General features: G+C 42.7%; 1 protein-coding gene across 3 annotated transcripts in view; it reads left to right on the forward strand.

Moving 5' to 3' along the window:
• The window catches only part of GYG2 (glycogenin 2), a 40,192-nt gene that overhangs the window by 6,338 nt on the left and 16,223 nt on the right, over positions 1-17,631 (forward strand). For 2 of the 3 annotated variants that reach the window (XM_074992488.1, XM_074992505.1), the window contains exons 2-6: positions 2,858-2,999; positions 5,360-5,534; positions 7,347-7,509; positions 11,527-11,653; positions 12,678-12,900. In XM_074992488.1, the coding sequence (XP_074848589.1) occupies positions 2,858-2,999; positions 5,360-5,534; positions 7,347-7,509; positions 11,527-11,653; positions 12,678-12,900 (830 nt within the window). The remainder of the gene's footprint in view (positions 1-2,857; positions 3,000-5,359; positions 5,535-7,346; positions 7,510-11,526; positions 11,654-12,677; positions 12,901-17,631) is intronic. The other variant, XM_074992497.1, reaches the window with a different exon arrangement.

Here is a 17,631-nt window from a genome sequence, read left to right on the forward strand (position 1 = left end):
ATATGCTTTATTTAAATGAACATAATAAAAGTATTATAGAATGCAGTTATAAAAAAAGAACATAGGCCTCTTCTTTGAGAAGTGTCAAACTGTAAGAGATGTTACTGTTTACAGTTACAATGGAGTTGATTCCATTGTAACTCTTACTACAATTCTGGTTTGGAATATGGTGAGCATGAAAATATTTGGGACATGATCACCTGATGTCCCAGCTTGTCAAGTTATTTGAGTAACTCATCTCTTTTTAGAGGTATTGTGTAAACATCCAGGTTTGGTAACTAGTAGGATTTAAAAAAGCCATGAGACAATTATATGTTTTAGCTTCATGGTTTTTATTTAAAATATTATTTTAAGATTTTAAACTCCCACTCATTTCATGGTTATTTTCTCTGCTAAGTACAGTACATTTCAGTTTGGTTTTACTTCCTCACTGTGTTCGTTTTGTTACATTTTTGGTGAGTAGTGCTCTTGGCATATATTTATTAGCTAAGAAATGTCTCTCTCTAAGTCATCTTAGCTTCATCTGTTATTCATTGCTAAAGAAACCTCCTTAGTAATAGATGCTTTTGTTTTCTGTAATTGCCTAACCTATGTGTGGGTCATCTTTGCCTACAACAATTTTTCCAAAAATGTTTTCTAGAGTATTTCACCTACACAGCAATCTATTTGAACAGTTCTAATTAAATTGGGTACAGTGTCATTGAAGTTCAAGAACATCTTGATTGTTGGTGAAATGAAAATGTGCTTTTGTTTGAAAGGGTGTTTTTTGTTTTGGTTTGGTTTTTTTACCAAAAAACCAAAACCCTATGGATACACTTAAAGTAATTAAAGGTCAGGGCCTTTAGGGGCATGAACTTTAATTTGGAGAACTCAGATTAGTATGGAGGATTGTACCTTAAGATCAGTAGGTCCACAGGAATCTATGGTTTAATAGTTGCTTGTTCTCTTGCTTCCTCGAGGAGTTGGATGGGAAAGTGTTACCAAAGATGTCCTTGATCAATTGATCTGAGTCAGCTGCCGTAGTGATTCACTTATGCTTTCCTTTTGTGCTGTCTACTAATGTTATGACACTGGAGGATGGGTAGTTTCAAATTAAAATATACAGCAAAGATCTTTGATTTGTTAACACTAGTGGGTGGCGTCTGGTCTGGTGATTCTCTTCAGGTGGAGGGAACTAGTTTGAACAAAATTAGTCAACGAACTTGTAGTGTAAATCAGGGGTCAGCAACCCGCAGCATATGTGCCTGGTTGGCATGCAAGCCGATTTGAAATGGCACGTGGCAGGCTCTCAGCCCTGCCTCTCCTCCCCCGCATGCAGCGCAGGAGCGGGAAAGCCCTGCTGCAGGGCTGGGGGTAGGACTGAACCTGCCAGGAATGGAACATCTTGGCTGGTTTCTCTTCCCTCCCCTGTGGGCTTGGAGTGGGTGTGTGGGTTTGGGGTGGGGGGAACTTTGAACCCTTAGAGCAGTTTTTCCCCTAGACCTCACTCTGTAAGGGGATACTAGGGGGTCAGTTGCACTTCTTTGAAGTCCCTACCTTGTCACCTAGAGGTTCTGACCTGGAAGGAGGGTGCAGGAGTGAGCTGGGATTTGGGTGGCAGGTAAGGTGTCGCAGTGGGTGAGGGGTTCAGGAGCAGGCTGGAGGCAAAGGGTCCATGTGGGAGGGAGGGTTCAGGAACCAGCTGGAGGGTCTGGGCAGGAGCAAGATGAGGGAGTGGGTATCTGGGCAGGAGGGGATGTGGGAGCAGAGTGGGGTGAGGTGGGGTGGGCAGGAGGATGGGAGCAAGAGCAGGCTGGGTGAAGGGGAGGGTGCTTATCTCCCTGCGATGTTGTCACTGCCCCCTCCTCCAGCAGGGAGAAAAGTGCCCTGAAGAGACTTTTCTCCCATGCTCCCAGCACTGCTCTGACTGGCACGAGTTCAAGACAACCAGAGCGACGGGGAAAGCCTCTCTCCAGGCAGCGCTCCACAGCTGTTCCTCCAGCCGGTGGAGGAGTGGAGGCACAGGTGGAGGCAGAGCCACTTCCTGACCCCTTCCAGGCAAAGATCATGAGCCAGATCTGGCCCCAGTTTGTCTGAATCCAGTCCAGGAGGCTCAGAGCTCCACACCTTCTGGCCTGTGGGGCTGCCTCCCAGACTGGCTGAGCCCCAGCAACATCTGTGGCTGGGGATCACTGGTTCAGCAGCATCCGTGGTCTTGCAGGACCATGGATGTTGCTAGACCCGAGAATCCAGGATAAGAGATGTTCAACCTGTATTAAATCCCGGACATTTTTAGATATTTCAAAAATCTGGCTGGACAGAGATTTAAAGATGGAAATTGTAAAGCTCTGCATCTTAACCTATTTATGAATGAGGCTGTTGTTGTTAGGACTATTAGAAACTTTAAAAAGTATCCCTGGCACTCAGACCGTACAGAGAAGTTAAAAGGTCAGATTTTGGCGCTTTGCCTTGGAAAGATTGCTGACCCCTGCAGTATATAATATTTGACTGAATGACCTTAAGATTTATTACAGGTAAACTGGCACGATGTGGCCGTGGGCTTATGCAACAACACTTGGGAAAAGATTTGTTTATAAATTGATATAACATTAGTTTGCGATGTCATAGCAGATATTATCCTAAATTAAAGTTGAACAAAACAGTAAATGGACACATTCTGCACATGCGTGCCTGGAATTTTCTGCTCAGTTTTCTGTCTTTGGGCAAGATTTTGGAAGGGTAGGAGCTTATCATAAAGAGCACAGGCTCTTATAAATTATAGCTTGTTTGTTAGCTGGAAGAGAAGCTGGACGGTGGGATTAAGCCAAGAATACTTGTGTTCTATAGGCAAATAATCATTCTAAATATTTGTTCACAGTAGCAGATCAGGCATTTGTGACCCTTGGTACGGATGATGTTTACTGCCAAGGAGCTCTGGTTCTTGGGCAGTCCTTGAGGAATCACAGGACATCTAGAAAGCTGGCCATTCTAATTACACCACATGTCTCCAGTGTGATGAGGTAAGAATTCACAAATTCTCAGCAGTAGTTAATATGAAAAATTATCAGTTCCAAACAGTACTTGCATTGAATTTCTTGCCATAACATCCTAACAAATTCCTTGTTTTTTAATGTTAACTCTTACCTTAGCTTCATGCTGTTCAGGGAAATGAAACCCAAGGTTTTAAAAAATATTGAGTTGTTTTCAACTTTTTGACAAGAATAATATCTTCCAAAGCACCTATATGACTTGGGAGTATAAATGTCAGTAAAAGTGACAGGACTTCGGTGCGCTTAGAAAATTTTACCCCACAAGTAACATGTACATGCCTGTCCCACCCCCCGTCATATTTTTGTGACTAATGACTCATTCTGAGAGCCAGTTAGTCCTTAAACTATAAGCTTCTGAGTTCAGGGTTCATGTCGTCTTCTCTTTGGATAACACCTAGCGTATTGTAGGTGATCCATGAGGCAAATAAATTACCTTAGCAAGATTTTTGTCCTATTCTGTGCTTGTAATACTGAAGTTGATGATAATCAACATTTATCTAGAAAGGTTTTGTGAAAGGTATGAAGATACATCTCACTGAATTTTGAGAGCGCTTGAAGCAACAGCGGATAGCTCAGTGGTTTGAGCATTGGCCTGCTAAACCCAGGGTTGTGAGCTCAATCCTTGAGGGGTCATTTAGGGATCTGGGGCAAATAGAAGGAAAGAAAAATAAAAAGGGATGGTGCTTGGTCCTGCTAAGAGGGCAGGGGACTGGACCTGATGACCTTCCAAGGTCCCTTCCAGTTCTATGAGATATGCAATAGTAAAATATGTGTGATCTATTTTCAATAGATATAACCTGCAGGTCCCGGGAGGTGCAGATAGCTGTAGCAGCAAGGCCTGCAACACCCTGGAGGGGGGCCGTGCACTGGAGAAGTGGCAGATGTTGGTTCTTCACCATGGCTGTGCAGCGAGAGGGCAGCTTTGCTGTCAGCTTAGCAAATGCTATAGTAGGGTGCCCTGAAAAAGGTGAGAGTCCTAGTCAGGCCATCTCCCCAGTCAGAACAACCACTTCTTGAGATGCACAAGCTCTTGGTAGAAGGGAGGTTGTAATCTGTGCCCCTGTAATTACCTTCAGGACAGACTCCTTGTTTACATCTTGGTTTACATTCTAGTCTCTCTCTCTGTTGGACTTTAACAAAGCTTTTGATAGTCTCTCACAATATTCTTCCCAGCAAGTAAAAGAGGTAAGGATTGGATAAATGGACTGTAAGGTGGATAGAAAGCTGATTAGAGCTTCAGGGGCAACGGCTTGTGATCAACAGCTCTGTCTGGCTGGTGATTGGTATCAGAGTACCCAAGGGTTCAACATCCTCATTAATTACCTGGGCAAGAGAATGGATTGCACCCTCTGCGAGTTCGCAGGTGACACTAAGCGAGGAGGAGAGGTAAATATACTGGAGGGTAGGGATAAGGTCCAGAGTGACCTAGGCAAATTGGAAGACTGGGCCAAAAGAAATCTAATGAGGTTTAACAAAGACAAGTGTAGAGTCCTGCAGCTGAGGCATAAGAAGTCCCATCACTGCTACAGGTTGTGGATCAACTGGCTAAGCAGCACTTTTGTGGGAGAGGACCTGGACACTACAGTGGGTGAGAAGCTGGAAATGAGGAGTCAATGTACTTTGAAACCAAGAAGGCTAGTGGCATATTGGGCTGCATTAGTAGGAGCATTGCCAGCAGAGTTCGGGAAGTGATTATTTCCCTTTATTTGGTACTAGTGCGGCCACATCTGGCGTGTTGTGTCCCGTTCTGAGCCCCCACATTAAGTAAAGGATGCAAACACTTTGCAGAGAGTCCAGCAGAGGGAAACAAAAATGAATAGGCAACTGGAGCACGTGAGTTATGAGAAGAGGCTGAGGGATTTGGGCTTATATAGTCTACAGAAGAGAAGAGTGAGGGGGGATTTGATAGCAGCCGTCAACTACCAGAAGCAGGGTTACAAAGAGGATGGAGAGAGGCTGTTCTCAGTACTGACAGATGAGAATGAGGAGTAATGGTCTCAAATTGCAGTGGGGGAGGTCTAAGTTGGACATTGGGGAAGAACTATTTCAGTAGGAGAATGGTGACGCACTGGAATGGGTTACCTGGGGAGGTGGCAGAATCTGCATCCCTAGAGGTCTCCATATTCAAAGTCCTGTCTGGGAAGATTTAGCTGGGAATGGTCTTGCTTTGAACAGGGGCTTGGACTTGATGACCTCCTGAGATATCTTCCAATTCTATGGTTCTGAGTGTCATTGTGGGTCCAGTTATTTTCATGCCAGACTTTTCGCACTGTTTAACTAAAGACCTGTTTCTAAATTCTCTTGTTCCTATATGTTGCTTGACGGCTCAGGACTGTCCTCTGCAGTGTGTTTGATGAGGTGGTTGAAGTGGATACAATTGACAGCGCTGACTCAGCACACTTGGCTCTGCTACAGAGGCCAGAGCTGAGTGTAACCTTCACCAAACTTCACTGTTGGACTCTCACTCAGTATAGCAAATGTGTCTTTATGGATGCAGACACTCTGGTGAGTAAAGAATGGTCATCGTGTTAATAGGCTTCTGAGTGATGTCAAAGATTGTTGAGTAGGTTCTTTTAGACAGCTCCAAACTGGTACCCATCAGAGTAATGTGGCCCAAAGATCCAAGGACTTTGTGCTGAAAGAGTCACCCATTTAATTAGCTGTCATGTACAAACTATGACCATAATCTCACAAAGGGAACCTTATGGGCCGTCTTCTATACCTAAGCATTTCATTTTGCAGGATTATTTGGGCCAGTTTTATTGTTTATATTAAGTTTGATAACAATGAAGTTAGTTTATTTTTGCCTCTGCATCTGAAAAAAAAATTATAAACTGTGCTCCCAGATTATCCATATCGTATGTTGTGTTCTCCAGAAAAGGAGGTACTCGGGGAAGTGGGTTTTTATTGAACCTTTTTGTTTTTGAGGTAAATAAGCATATTTATTCACTATTTTATTTAACTGATTTTATAATTTTATAGGGTATATAATTTATACAAGAGCAAGTATGCCATGCAGTAGGTTTATCTTAAAAATAGGCTAACCATTAAAATTCGTTCCAGATGCTCAGTAAATGTTCCCTGGCATCTCTTCATTGACTTTGGAGTACCAATCCAGACTTTCAGTAACAAAGGATCCAGTCCTCAGTGTTGTAGTGTAGACTAAGCAGTCTTTCCTGTGCCCTTCAAAGCTTAAAAGAAGGAAACCACCAAACATGTTAGGCAAGCAGTGGCAAAAATAAACCCAAACAATATTTAAAAGACAAACTAGTGTTCTACTGAGCCATCCTTTGAGCCTGTGCCAGACTGGATCTTTCAGGCACATGGCTTTCACCAACCCTTATTATGCTTGTTTTGGCAGATTGGCTCTGCAGCATGGCCAGAAGAGCCTCTTCTCATTCCCCTCCTCTCACCAACAAGGCCTGTTATGCTCTGTGGTGGTTTCTGTGTTGCACTACAATATTTTAAGTGTCTTACCATTTAAATCTGGTGATCATAGGGTAATTTCATTACAATCACTGTTTTGTCCTAGAAATTAAGAAAAGCTTATAAAGAAAGTTTTGATCTGTAGCCTCCTTTATATTGTCGCTGTTTTAATGTGCTCTAAATTAGGGGTGAGGAAAGTGTGAGGTGGGCCCCCTTGTGGAGGGAGGGTGAAATTTAAAAAGGATGGTGCAGCATGATTGGTTATGTCTAAGGCTCGTTAAAATGTTACTGTTATATGTGCAGTCACATTTTATGTACCAGTTAAGTTTTTACATTCTACATATTTTCTTACATAGTTACAGAGAGGTAGCCGTGTTCATCAGTATCTTCACAAAACAAAAGCAGTCCTGTAGCACTTTAAAGACTAACAGAATAATTTATTAGGTGATGACCTTTTGTGGGACAGACCCACTTCTTCAGATTTGGAAATTCTGACAACAGTAAAAAATTAAATGAAAACTGTAGAATTGGCTACATAGGCCAGAAGGATGAGGACTAAGAGGGGGAAGAAAATTACTTACTGCACTTGTCTATTAAGTGAGTTGCTTGAGGTTACTACGAATATCAAAGATGGGGAAACTGACCTTGTAATGCATAACATAATTGCTGTCTTTGTTGAGACTAAGGTGTAAAGTATGGCACTTGAGAATTAATTCTAATTGTAATCTGGTGTCAACCTGCATCCTAAAGCAAAGAGACTTTTTCAAAAGTCTTGAATACTATGGTCTGCTCCCTTGAAATGCTCACTGACAGGTTTATGTGTATTCAGATTCCTAATGTCTGAGATGTGTCCGTGAATGAATGTTGAGTCTTCCTTCCTTCCCCCCCCAGGTGTTATGTAACATCGATGAACTATTTGAACGAGAAGAGCTTTCAGCAGCTCCTGATTCTGGCTGGCCAGACTGTTTTAATAGTGGTGTATTTGTCTTTCGACCTTCCTTACAAACTTATAACCTTCTGCTTCAGTTTGCTACTGAACATGGCAGCTTTGATGGTAAGACTTTGAGAGAACATAGTGCAAGAAATTCCCCTGTACCTTCAACAAGCCAATTGTTCACACTGATGAAGAGCAGAAGGGGGGAAATGACAGTACTCAAGGTTTAATCTCTCAAAACACTGTAGATGGCAAATCAGAAAAGCTGAGGTACACAATGAGTTACACTTAGCAGGGGACATCAATGGCAATAAAAAGATGGTGTATAAATAAAGGAGTGATAGAACGATGTCTCTTTGATGGGGAAGGAGAGCTGACAGATAACATCAAGATGACTGAGGGGTTTGTCTATTGTCTTCTCTGAAAAGGTAAATTGTTACCAGATACTTTACAACAAAGGGGAGAGTGGGGGACACAAGCCATAACAGAGGTGAAGTGGGGAGTGTGCCGGAAGAATTGATATATTCAAGTCAGGATGGCCTGATGAAATTCACCCTGGAGTACTTAAGGAAGAGGCTAAAGCAATCTCAGAACCTTTGGTGATTATCTTTGAGAACTCAGAGGACGGATTAACTCTCAGTGGACTGGAAAAAGGCAAATATAGTGCCTTATCTTTTAAAAAGGAGGACAAAAAAGAATCCAGGAATTATAGTCAGCTCAACTCGGTTACCTGAAGAGGTACTGGAACTAATTATTCTGCAATTAGTTTGTAAGCAGATAGACTCATAAAGCTATTTGAAATACACAGCATGACATGGTTACTGCCCTCATGGGACAGGGTGACAGCTGTAGATGTTAGAGTGCTTTTTTAAGGTGGGGGGCAGGATCATGGTAAGAGTTGGTATGCTGTCTCATGTCATTCACAAAAATAAAATAGGAAGACTTTACTGAGAAGTCTGATGATGGAATGCCTAACACAGTGAATACTAGTGGGAAGGGGGTAGGGTTAGAAGTTGAAAGAAAAAAAGAACAAGTTAAAAATCACTTAGAAAAATGAGATGTCTACAAGTCATCAGGGCCTGATTAAATGCATCCTAAAATACTCAAGGAGCTGATAGAGGAGGTATCTGAGCGTTTAGCTATCATTTTTGGAAAATCATGGGAGACGGGAGAGATTCCAGAAGACTGGAAACGGGCAAATAGTGTCCCTCTATAAAAAGGGGAATAAGAATAACCCAGGAAACTATAGGCCAGTCAGCTTAACTTCAGTGCCAGGAAAGATAATGGAGCAGGTAATTAAAGAAATCATCTGCAAGCACTTGGAAGGTGGTAAGGTGAGAGGGAACAGACGGCATGGATTGGTAAAGAACAAATCATATCAAACCAATCTGACAACTTTCGTTGATGGATAACGAGCCTTGTGGACAGGGGAGAAGCAGTGGATGTGGTATACCTAGACTTCAGTAAAGCATTTGATATGGTCTCTCATGATATTCTTATCAATAAACTAGGCAAATACAACTTAGATGAGGCTATTGTAAGGTGGGCGAATAACTGGCTGGATAACCATACTCAGAATGTATTAATGGTTCTCAGCCCTGCTGGAAAGGTATAAAAAGTGGGGTTCCACAGGGGTCTGTTTTAGGATGGGTTTTGTTCAATATCTTCATCAGTGATTTAGATATTGGCATAGAAAGTATGCTTATTAAGTTTGCAGATGATACTAAGCTGGGAGGGGTTGCAACTGCTTTGGAAGACAGGGTCATAATTCAGAATGGTCTGGAGAAATGGACTGAGGTAAACAGGATGAAGTTTAATAAGGACAAATGCAAAGTGCTCCACTTGGGAAGGAACAATCAATGTCACGCATACAGAATGGGAAGAGAGTGTCTAGGAATGACTACAGCAGAAAGGGATCTCGGGGTTATAGTGAACCACAAGCTAAATATGAGTCAACAGTGTGATGATGCTGCAAAAAAAGCAAACATGATTTTGGGATGCATTAACAGGTGTGTTGTGAACAAGACACGAGAAGTCATTTTTCCACCCTACTCTGTGCTGGCTAGGCCTCAGCTGGAGTATTGTGTCCAGTTGTGGGCACCACAGTTCAAGAAGATGTGGAGAAATTAGGATCCTGAAAAGAGCAACAAGAATGATTAAAGGTCTGGAGAACGTGACCTATGAAGAAAGGCTGAGAGAATTGGGTTTGTTTAGTTTGGAAAAGAGAAGATTGAGGGGTGGGGACATGATAGCAGTTTTCAAGAAGGGTGTCTTAAGGAGGAGGGAGAAAACTTGTTCTTCTTCGCCTCAGAGGATAGAACAAGAGGCAATGGACTTAAACTGCGGCAAGGGAGGTTTAGGTTGGACATTAGGGAAAAAGTTCCTAACTGTCAGGATGGTCAAACAGTGGAATAAATTGCCAAGGGAGGTTGTGGAATCTTCATCGCTGGAGATATTTAAGAAGAGGTTAGATAGATGTCTGTCAGGGATGGTTTAAACAGTACTTGGCCCTGTCATGAGGGCAATGGGCTGGACTCAATGGCCTCTTGAAGTCCCTTGCAGTTCTAGTATTCTATGAAAATGTTGTCTGTAGGGAGGGTGGAAAAACTGGTTCAACAATTGTGCTTGGTACCTATCAGTGGCTCACTGTGAAAAATGGGTGTGGATATCTAGTATGATCCCAAAAGTGTACTAGTTGACACCTTCAGTAATGACTTGCATTATGGTGTGGAGAGCATACATACAAAATTTGCAGGGGAGCCCATACTGGGAAAGGCCGCAGGCCAAGACTGGAATTCAAATTGATCTTGACAAATTGGAAAACAGGTGTGAAGTAAACAAGATGAAATTTTAATAAAGACAAGTGCAAAGTACTGTGCTTAGAGAGGCATTATTAAATGCACAGGTGTGGGTAATTGCTTCCTGGGTGGTAGTATCATAGAAAAGGATTTGGGGATTGTAGTGCATCATGTTGAATATGAATGAGCAGTATCATGCAATAGTGAAAAGGCTAAAGTCTTTATGGGATATATTAACAGGAGTGTTTTATAGAAGCCGTGGAAGGTAATTGTACACTTCTGTTTTTCACTGGCAAAGCCTCAGCTGAAGTACTTTGTCCAGTTGGCTTAAGCTACAGCAGGAGAGATTTATGTTAGCTAGTAAGAAAACCTTTCAAGGATAGATAAGCTCTGGAATAGACTTTCAGGGGAGGTTGTGGAATCCCCATCATTGGCAGTTTTTAAGCATATGCCTGACAGACACCTGTCAGGAATGTTTAGATTTACTTCATCTTGCCCAAGTGCAGCAGGGTGAATTAGTTGAGCTCTCAAGGTCCCTTCCAGCTGCGCTTTTCTGCGATTCTCTGATCTCTTAATTTGTTTCCTTCCAATCTTAATTATTTGATTTTAATAAGTGTATTCATTTCTCATTCTGTCAAATTCATGTCATTTATATTTAACTTTCAGTATAGCTAGCCATTAGGGCCCCGATTCTGCAGTTATGCACTCGCATCACGCTGTTGTCTCCATTACCTCATTTGCCAACCCACCACTACCTCCATTGTCTCTCTTGTCTACTTGCTGCTGCTGCTTATGGGCAATTTTAATCCAACTTGAAGGTTTTGCTCTTTTCTCAGACACAAACTGGCTTTTGGAAGTGAGACAGCACTGAATAGTCATATAAGTTTCTCTTTAGAGTCTAATTGAGCTTAATCCTTGTGGGGACCTGCGATTTACCTCATGACTATGGGATAGATTGTGTTTTTTCCATGTGGTACTGCAGGAACATTCCAGGGATGGTGCAGGGACAAGAAGGAGGAGGACACTGTCTTTTGCTTAGATTAGCTCTACTGGCTGGCTTGGGGTTGGGGGAGGTAGTGTCTGGGCTCTACTCTCCTATTTAGGGGTCTGCAAGAAGAGAGGGTTCTGCTACCACTTGCTCTGCAAGCCTGGGTTCATGATCCCTGGACACTGCACTGGACTGTAAACCTGTGTAGCGCAAATCACTCAAATCAGCTGAAAGTCGCAGTTTCACTCCTATTTTATAATCTTTTTGCACTGAATTTTCTGTTATTAAATCTTCAAACTGTAGCTTAAGTGAACATTTTGTTGCTGTTTTATAATTTTATTTATGTTCTAGGAGGTGATCAAGGCTTATTAAATAGTTTCTTCAGTAACTGGGCAACAACAGATATTGGAAAACATTTACCATTTATCTACAATTTAAGCAGTAGTGCTATCTACACATATGCCCCTGCTTTCGAACAGTAAGTATTATTACTGATGGGTGATGGCAATCCTGTATAGCCCTTCAGTGTATTTTGCCCAGTTATAAGAGAAAAGGATAGTAATCCATTCTGAAACTTGTTGATTAGAAGTTAATCTAACACAATCCAGAAGATGAAGTAGATTGACAAGAAGTTGGAGTACAAGAATGCAGTTTTTAGCATCTGGCCTGATGCAGAATGATAAGATTTCTTAACCCTTGGTATTGTTACACAGCTAATGTAATGGAGAACAAAAGCAAGAGTTGAAATGGTGGTACCTGAATTGCTATACCTTGGTTGATATGTTGCTTCAGTGACACACACCTTGTATTTTATAGACCAGAGATCATCTAATGGCACAGTTTTGATAGTCTTACTGCAAAAGAAGCCACATTGATTTTCATTAAAGTTCTGCATAGTACATTGGTATTGAAATCTGTCCATTTCAGATTCTTTCCTGAAGCAGAGTTGGTACTAACAGATATTATACAATTTTAAATGTTTTTATTTTGTTCTTTAATAAACTTTTTGTGGTCTGTCGTTATAAGCATGTCTATAAGAACATTTTCCAAAAGTGGGTTATGAACCTCTTGTGCAGTGGCTAACTTAAAATACTGGAACCATAATAATCAATCATTTTACTGCCTTGATATTAAATTGATTTTTGTTAGTTTGGAGGGGAATATAGAAGAAGAGACTATTAAAAGTTTGTCTTTCAGTTCATTTCCTAAACACCTTTTTTCCATTGGAATCAGCAGTAGGAAGCAGCTGGCAATATGTGGTCTTTTTTATTTTCTTTTTCCCAAGCAAAGCAATTCAGGTTAATAAAATAAAGTTTAATTCAGTAGTTTCAATAATTTTCATAACTGAGATCAGTTCTGATATTATACAGACCTCTTATTAATGTGTTGTCATGAGTAGTTGCTACAAGATGTTATAGCATCAAGAATACACATTTCTTATGACATACCAGTATTTAGTATTTAATTGCTAAATCACAACTGTGCATTTCTCTCCTCTACAGTTTTGGCAAAGATGCAAAGGTAGTTCATTTTTTGGGATCAGCAAAACCCTGGCACTACAAGTACAACCCTCAAACAAGAACAATTACACAGGATAGCTCCATCTCAGGATCTCCAAACCAGTTCTCATTCCTTGTACTCTGGTGGAAGATATACTATACTAACGTACTGCCTTTGTTAGAAAATATTCGAGAGATGAAAAACACAGAATCCCAGAGACAAAAGGTAAAGTGGTGTTGTTCTGGAGAAGAGACTAATGGGAATATGCCAAAATTGAAACACCAACAGAAATTCCATAAATAATTACCTTCATTTTTTTGGCATGGGGAGACAAGTGATACTGGAAAGCATGATGGTTTTGCTTGCCAGTAAGTCTTTCGTGACCATTTTTTTTAAATGCAGCTGATATTGAGAAATGAATATGATCACTATATATCTATGCAAAGTACTAGCTTTTTTGTTAGTAGTTGTAGCAGAATGGATTAATTTTAATCAAGGTGATTTAAGTAATTGATGATTAAATCACCAAGAAAAAAAGTTTTAAAGTTTTCCACTAATACTGCTTCACATTTCTTAAACAATGGTGGAAGTATGATCACTAGAATGTGTGTTAATTTACAACTCAGTGTGGCATTTGACAACATCTAAGAGGCTATGTTTTGTGTAATTTCTTTTTTTTTTTGATCACTTGATTTTTATTAATTTAAGGGATAATACGTAATGCTCATTACCTATATCCAAGCTGCAGGTGCAGCAGCAGTACATTAGGAATGGGAAGAATTAAATCATATACACAAATACAATATTTATATTTTCTGTAACCTTTAAGATTTAGCTTAATAAATTAATCCCATTTGCAGCAGTCTCCTGAGTTGGCAGCTGACTCCTGTCTTTAAACTTTTTTTAATTTTCAAATTTTATTAACTCTAACGGCACCATGTCCTTAAAACTTCTACAGCTAGCTTTCATCTTGCCATTTCCACTGTCACTTTGATATTTAGACTGAAACAGAAACAAAAATCTGAGGTTTTTCTGCTTTTTCAAGTCCCAGCCAATGTCTTAGCTTTGAGTGAATAATGCCAAATGGTGAAAATATTATCTCTTTGCCTGCAGAGGAAGTTCCTGCTGTGAGAAGTTGGCTTAGGAACTGAAGGAGCTCTGTTTCAAGGTGCCTGGCTAATGATTTCCACCAATTAAGGAGGGTGACTTTGTTCAGAACATCATCAGCAAACACCTATTGATGATATAGTTTTGCTCCAGCCCAGAAATTTATTATGACTGGCGTAACTGAGGAGTGATTTTTGAGAGTGCCTGTGCCAGGGCAACCTCATCTTCAGAAGTTAAACCTTTATATCCACCTTTATATCTGGGGTGAAGAATGTTCATGAGAAAATGAGATGGAGTTAAGTGTTTGATCCATTCACTTCTTTAATGCCTGTAGTTCAACTTTCTAGGGGGTGATTTTTTTCGTCAGTGTCTCTTGAAGTGCTTTCCCAAATTTTGGCAGCAGCAGCGATTTCTCTGAAGGTTGTTTAAGGCTATGGAAAAGAAGTGTCAGTATACTGAGCATATCCTCTATGTTCTTCTTTAATTCATTGTCAGATGCTTTGGGCGAGATACTTGCATTTCTTCTTTGAGTGGTCCCCGTGGGTGCTCCACATTAGGTGTCAGGCTCGCCCCGGCGCTGCAGATTGGAGATTTCCAGCTGTATCTTGTTGGGTCGTGCATGCGCCAATGCATGTCAGTCCTATGCGCGCTTTTGGTCATGTGCACGATCCGATCCACGCCAGTTCCTCTCAACTGCCAATGGCTGCAGATGGAGTCTGTTCCGACTCCCAACACCTCAGACGGATAAACTTGTTGTAATATAGTTACTAGTTTCTTTCTCGTTTTCGAAGACTGTTAGTTTGTTTCTTGTATATAGTTTAAAACAAAAAAAGAAAGGAAAACAAGAAAAAGAAAAGAAGAGGGGGGAAAAGGAAGCAGCAGTCGCTTGGGGTGGTCCACTATCTTAGAGACTGTAAACATTATCTGCTTTGTTAGCTATTAGTGGCCATTAAGTGCCTTACTTAACATTGAAAGGAGTTAAGTACCTTGAAGGAGATGTCTTTGCTGGGATTTAAGAAATGCGAATTGTGCCACGAGGCCATGCCTGCCTCTGATGGCCATAGTAAATGCATTCGTTGCTTGGGAAAGGTCCATGTCCCCCAGAAATGTCCTCACTGCTGTAAACTAACAGCTAGAGCAGGGAAGGACAGGGAGATGAGGTTAAAAATGATCTCGTTCGACAAGGCCCTCCAGCCTGAACCATCAGAGACGCCCCAGAAGGAAGGGCCCTCGGGGCCGCATAAGAGGAAGGCAACCTCTTTAACCTCCTCTATGCATAAGAAAAAGAAGGTATCCCCAACTCAATCCTTGCCAGTGGTATCTGTGTGAGCAGGATGAGCAAGGCGCAGGGCCGTGAACCACTGGTGGTTCAAAGCAGTGAGAAGGCTGCACAACATAAAGCAGTGCCTGGGGCTCCAACCAGTAAACAATTGGCACAGAGAACCCTGCAGGCGCCGGAAGCTACGGCACCAAGAACACTGGAGCCAGAGACCCTGGCATGGGGCCCGATGGTGCCGGAGACCGCTACGCTCGCGGAACCGCATGTAGCGGCACTGAGGTCCCAGGCATCAGAGATGGCGGCACCGACCATACAGCCACGTCGACTGGGCAAGGCAAGATCCAAGACCCGGCACCATAGCCCATCCCCTGACATTCTTGGGATGCCACTTTCTCCCAGCTCTCCTCCTGAGATGGGTATGCCAGAACGGGCGGCAACACCACCAGCCTTCCTGAGACCTCCGTCTCCATTTCTTCAACCACCGTCTCCCTGGCTCAGACATCCTTCACCGGTCTCCTTAACAGAACCGCATGAGTGCTTCTATAGAGCATCCCCACTGATCTCAACATCATCAAGGCGATCATGCTTCTCTCAGTGCTATGCATACAGACACCAATCATGGTCTAGATCTCCATCACCGGGACCCTGCCCCTGCTGCTACAGCCACTCCCATCATGGTGAACAGTATGAGCACCGGGGCTGAAGATCGAGGGACAAATCCCCCACCTCAACCTTCAATGCGTGGCTACATCTCCTCTCTCCCTTCAAAAAGAGCACATGCCTCTCCAGTGGGATGGGTCCAGATTCGTTAGACCTCCCCCTAGAATCCTCCAGGGAGCGGACACAGGAGGTGTCCGAGGAACCGGAGGAGGTTTATCGCAGTGATGCTTCCTTGTCCTCCCCAGATGAGGCAGTTGTTCCTGGGGATATATGTCCCCCAGACGACCTCAAGCAATTTTAAGAGGGTGGTGCACACTCAGGACATACAGATTGTGGAAGTGCAGGAGAAACACCATCAACTCCTCAAGAACCTAAGACCCTCCCCGCATCATCTAAAATAGCCATCCCACTAGATGAAGCCATTATGGAAGCTGCCACAAATATATGGCAGACCCCAGCCTCTATTCCACCTACAAACAAAAGGGCAGACGAGGTATTTTGTACCATCCAGGGGTATGGAATTTCTGTTCAACCACTCCCAACCAACTTCCCTAGTAGTTGAATCTTCGCAGCACAGATCGAAGGCACCACAATATAAGTCTGCAGGGTCCAACAAGGATGCAAGAAAACTGGACTTACTTGGGAGGAAGGTATACTCCTCCACATTATTACTGCGCATGGCCAACTACGCCGCCCACCTGCCAAATCATAACTCTGACAATTACACTAGACTTACCTTTTTCATGGACTTCCTCCCAGATGATGATAAACTGATCTTGAAGGCAATAGTCCAGGAGGGCTATGCAGCTTCACACACAGGTGTCCAGATTGCCCTGGATGTAGCAGAGACAGCAGCGCGCTCCACAGCAGTGGTGATGCGTAGAGAGTCATGGCCCAAACATCTGGCATCCCCAAGGATCTGCAAACGAAAATCTTAGATCTTCCATTTTGACAAGGAAAAACTATTCGCTGACTCCACAAGTTCGGTCCTACATTCTAGGAAGGACTCGAGGACCACACTCAGGACACTGTGGATGTACACGCCTCCCTATAGGAGGAAGAGATTTTACCCTCAACAAAGACGTTACACCTACCAACCCCAGCGCTCGCAATATCAGCAGGGTTATGATCAGGGCTGCCACCAACAGCAGCAGCAGAGGACATCCAGGCGATGTCCCCAGCAAGGACGTACGTTGTCGGGGCAAACCCCAAGACAGAAAGTTTGACGGATATGTCGAGGACTGCGATACCAAGAATATCCCTCACTGCCAATCACAGCATATATTCCACCACCAACTCAGACTGTTTTATCCACAATGGGAAAGCATTACAGCAGATAAGTGGATGTTGGAAATTATAGCCAAGGGATATACCATCCCTTTCCGATCCCTACCACCACCAAGACCCCCTACCCAGTCCCTCCCCAAGGATCCCTCTCAGGAGATGAGGTTAAAGCAAGAGGTAGACCACCTCATGTTTATAGGGGCAGTGGAGAGAGTCCTGGACAAATTCCAAAGGAAAGGTTTCCACTACTGATACTTTCTAACAGAGAAAAAAACTGGAGGCTGGAGGCCAATCCTGGACCTACGGGCTCTCAACCAGTATTTGCACAAACAGCACTTCAAGACGACTGCAACTGCCTCCATAGTCACGGCACTGGACGATGGGGATTGGTTCTCAGTCTTCGACTTAAAGATGCGTATTTCCATATAACAATCCATCCGGCACACAGGCACTTTCTTTGCTTCAAAGTGGGCATGGAGCACTTCCAATACAGGGTCCTTCCATTCGGTGTATCGTCAGTGCCCAGAGTCTTTATCAAAGCGCTTGCGGTAGTGTCAGCTTACTGACACCGCCAGGTCATGTTCATTTTTCCATACCTGGATGACTGCCTTCTGAAAGGTGTCTTA

This window comes from Carettochelys insculpta, chromosome 1, assembly GCF_033958435.1.
Source record: "Carettochelys insculpta isolate YL-2023 chromosome 1, ASM3395843v1, whole genome shotgun sequence".
Lineage (NCBI taxonomy): Eukaryota > Metazoa > Chordata > Testudines > Carettochelyidae > Carettochelys > Carettochelys insculpta.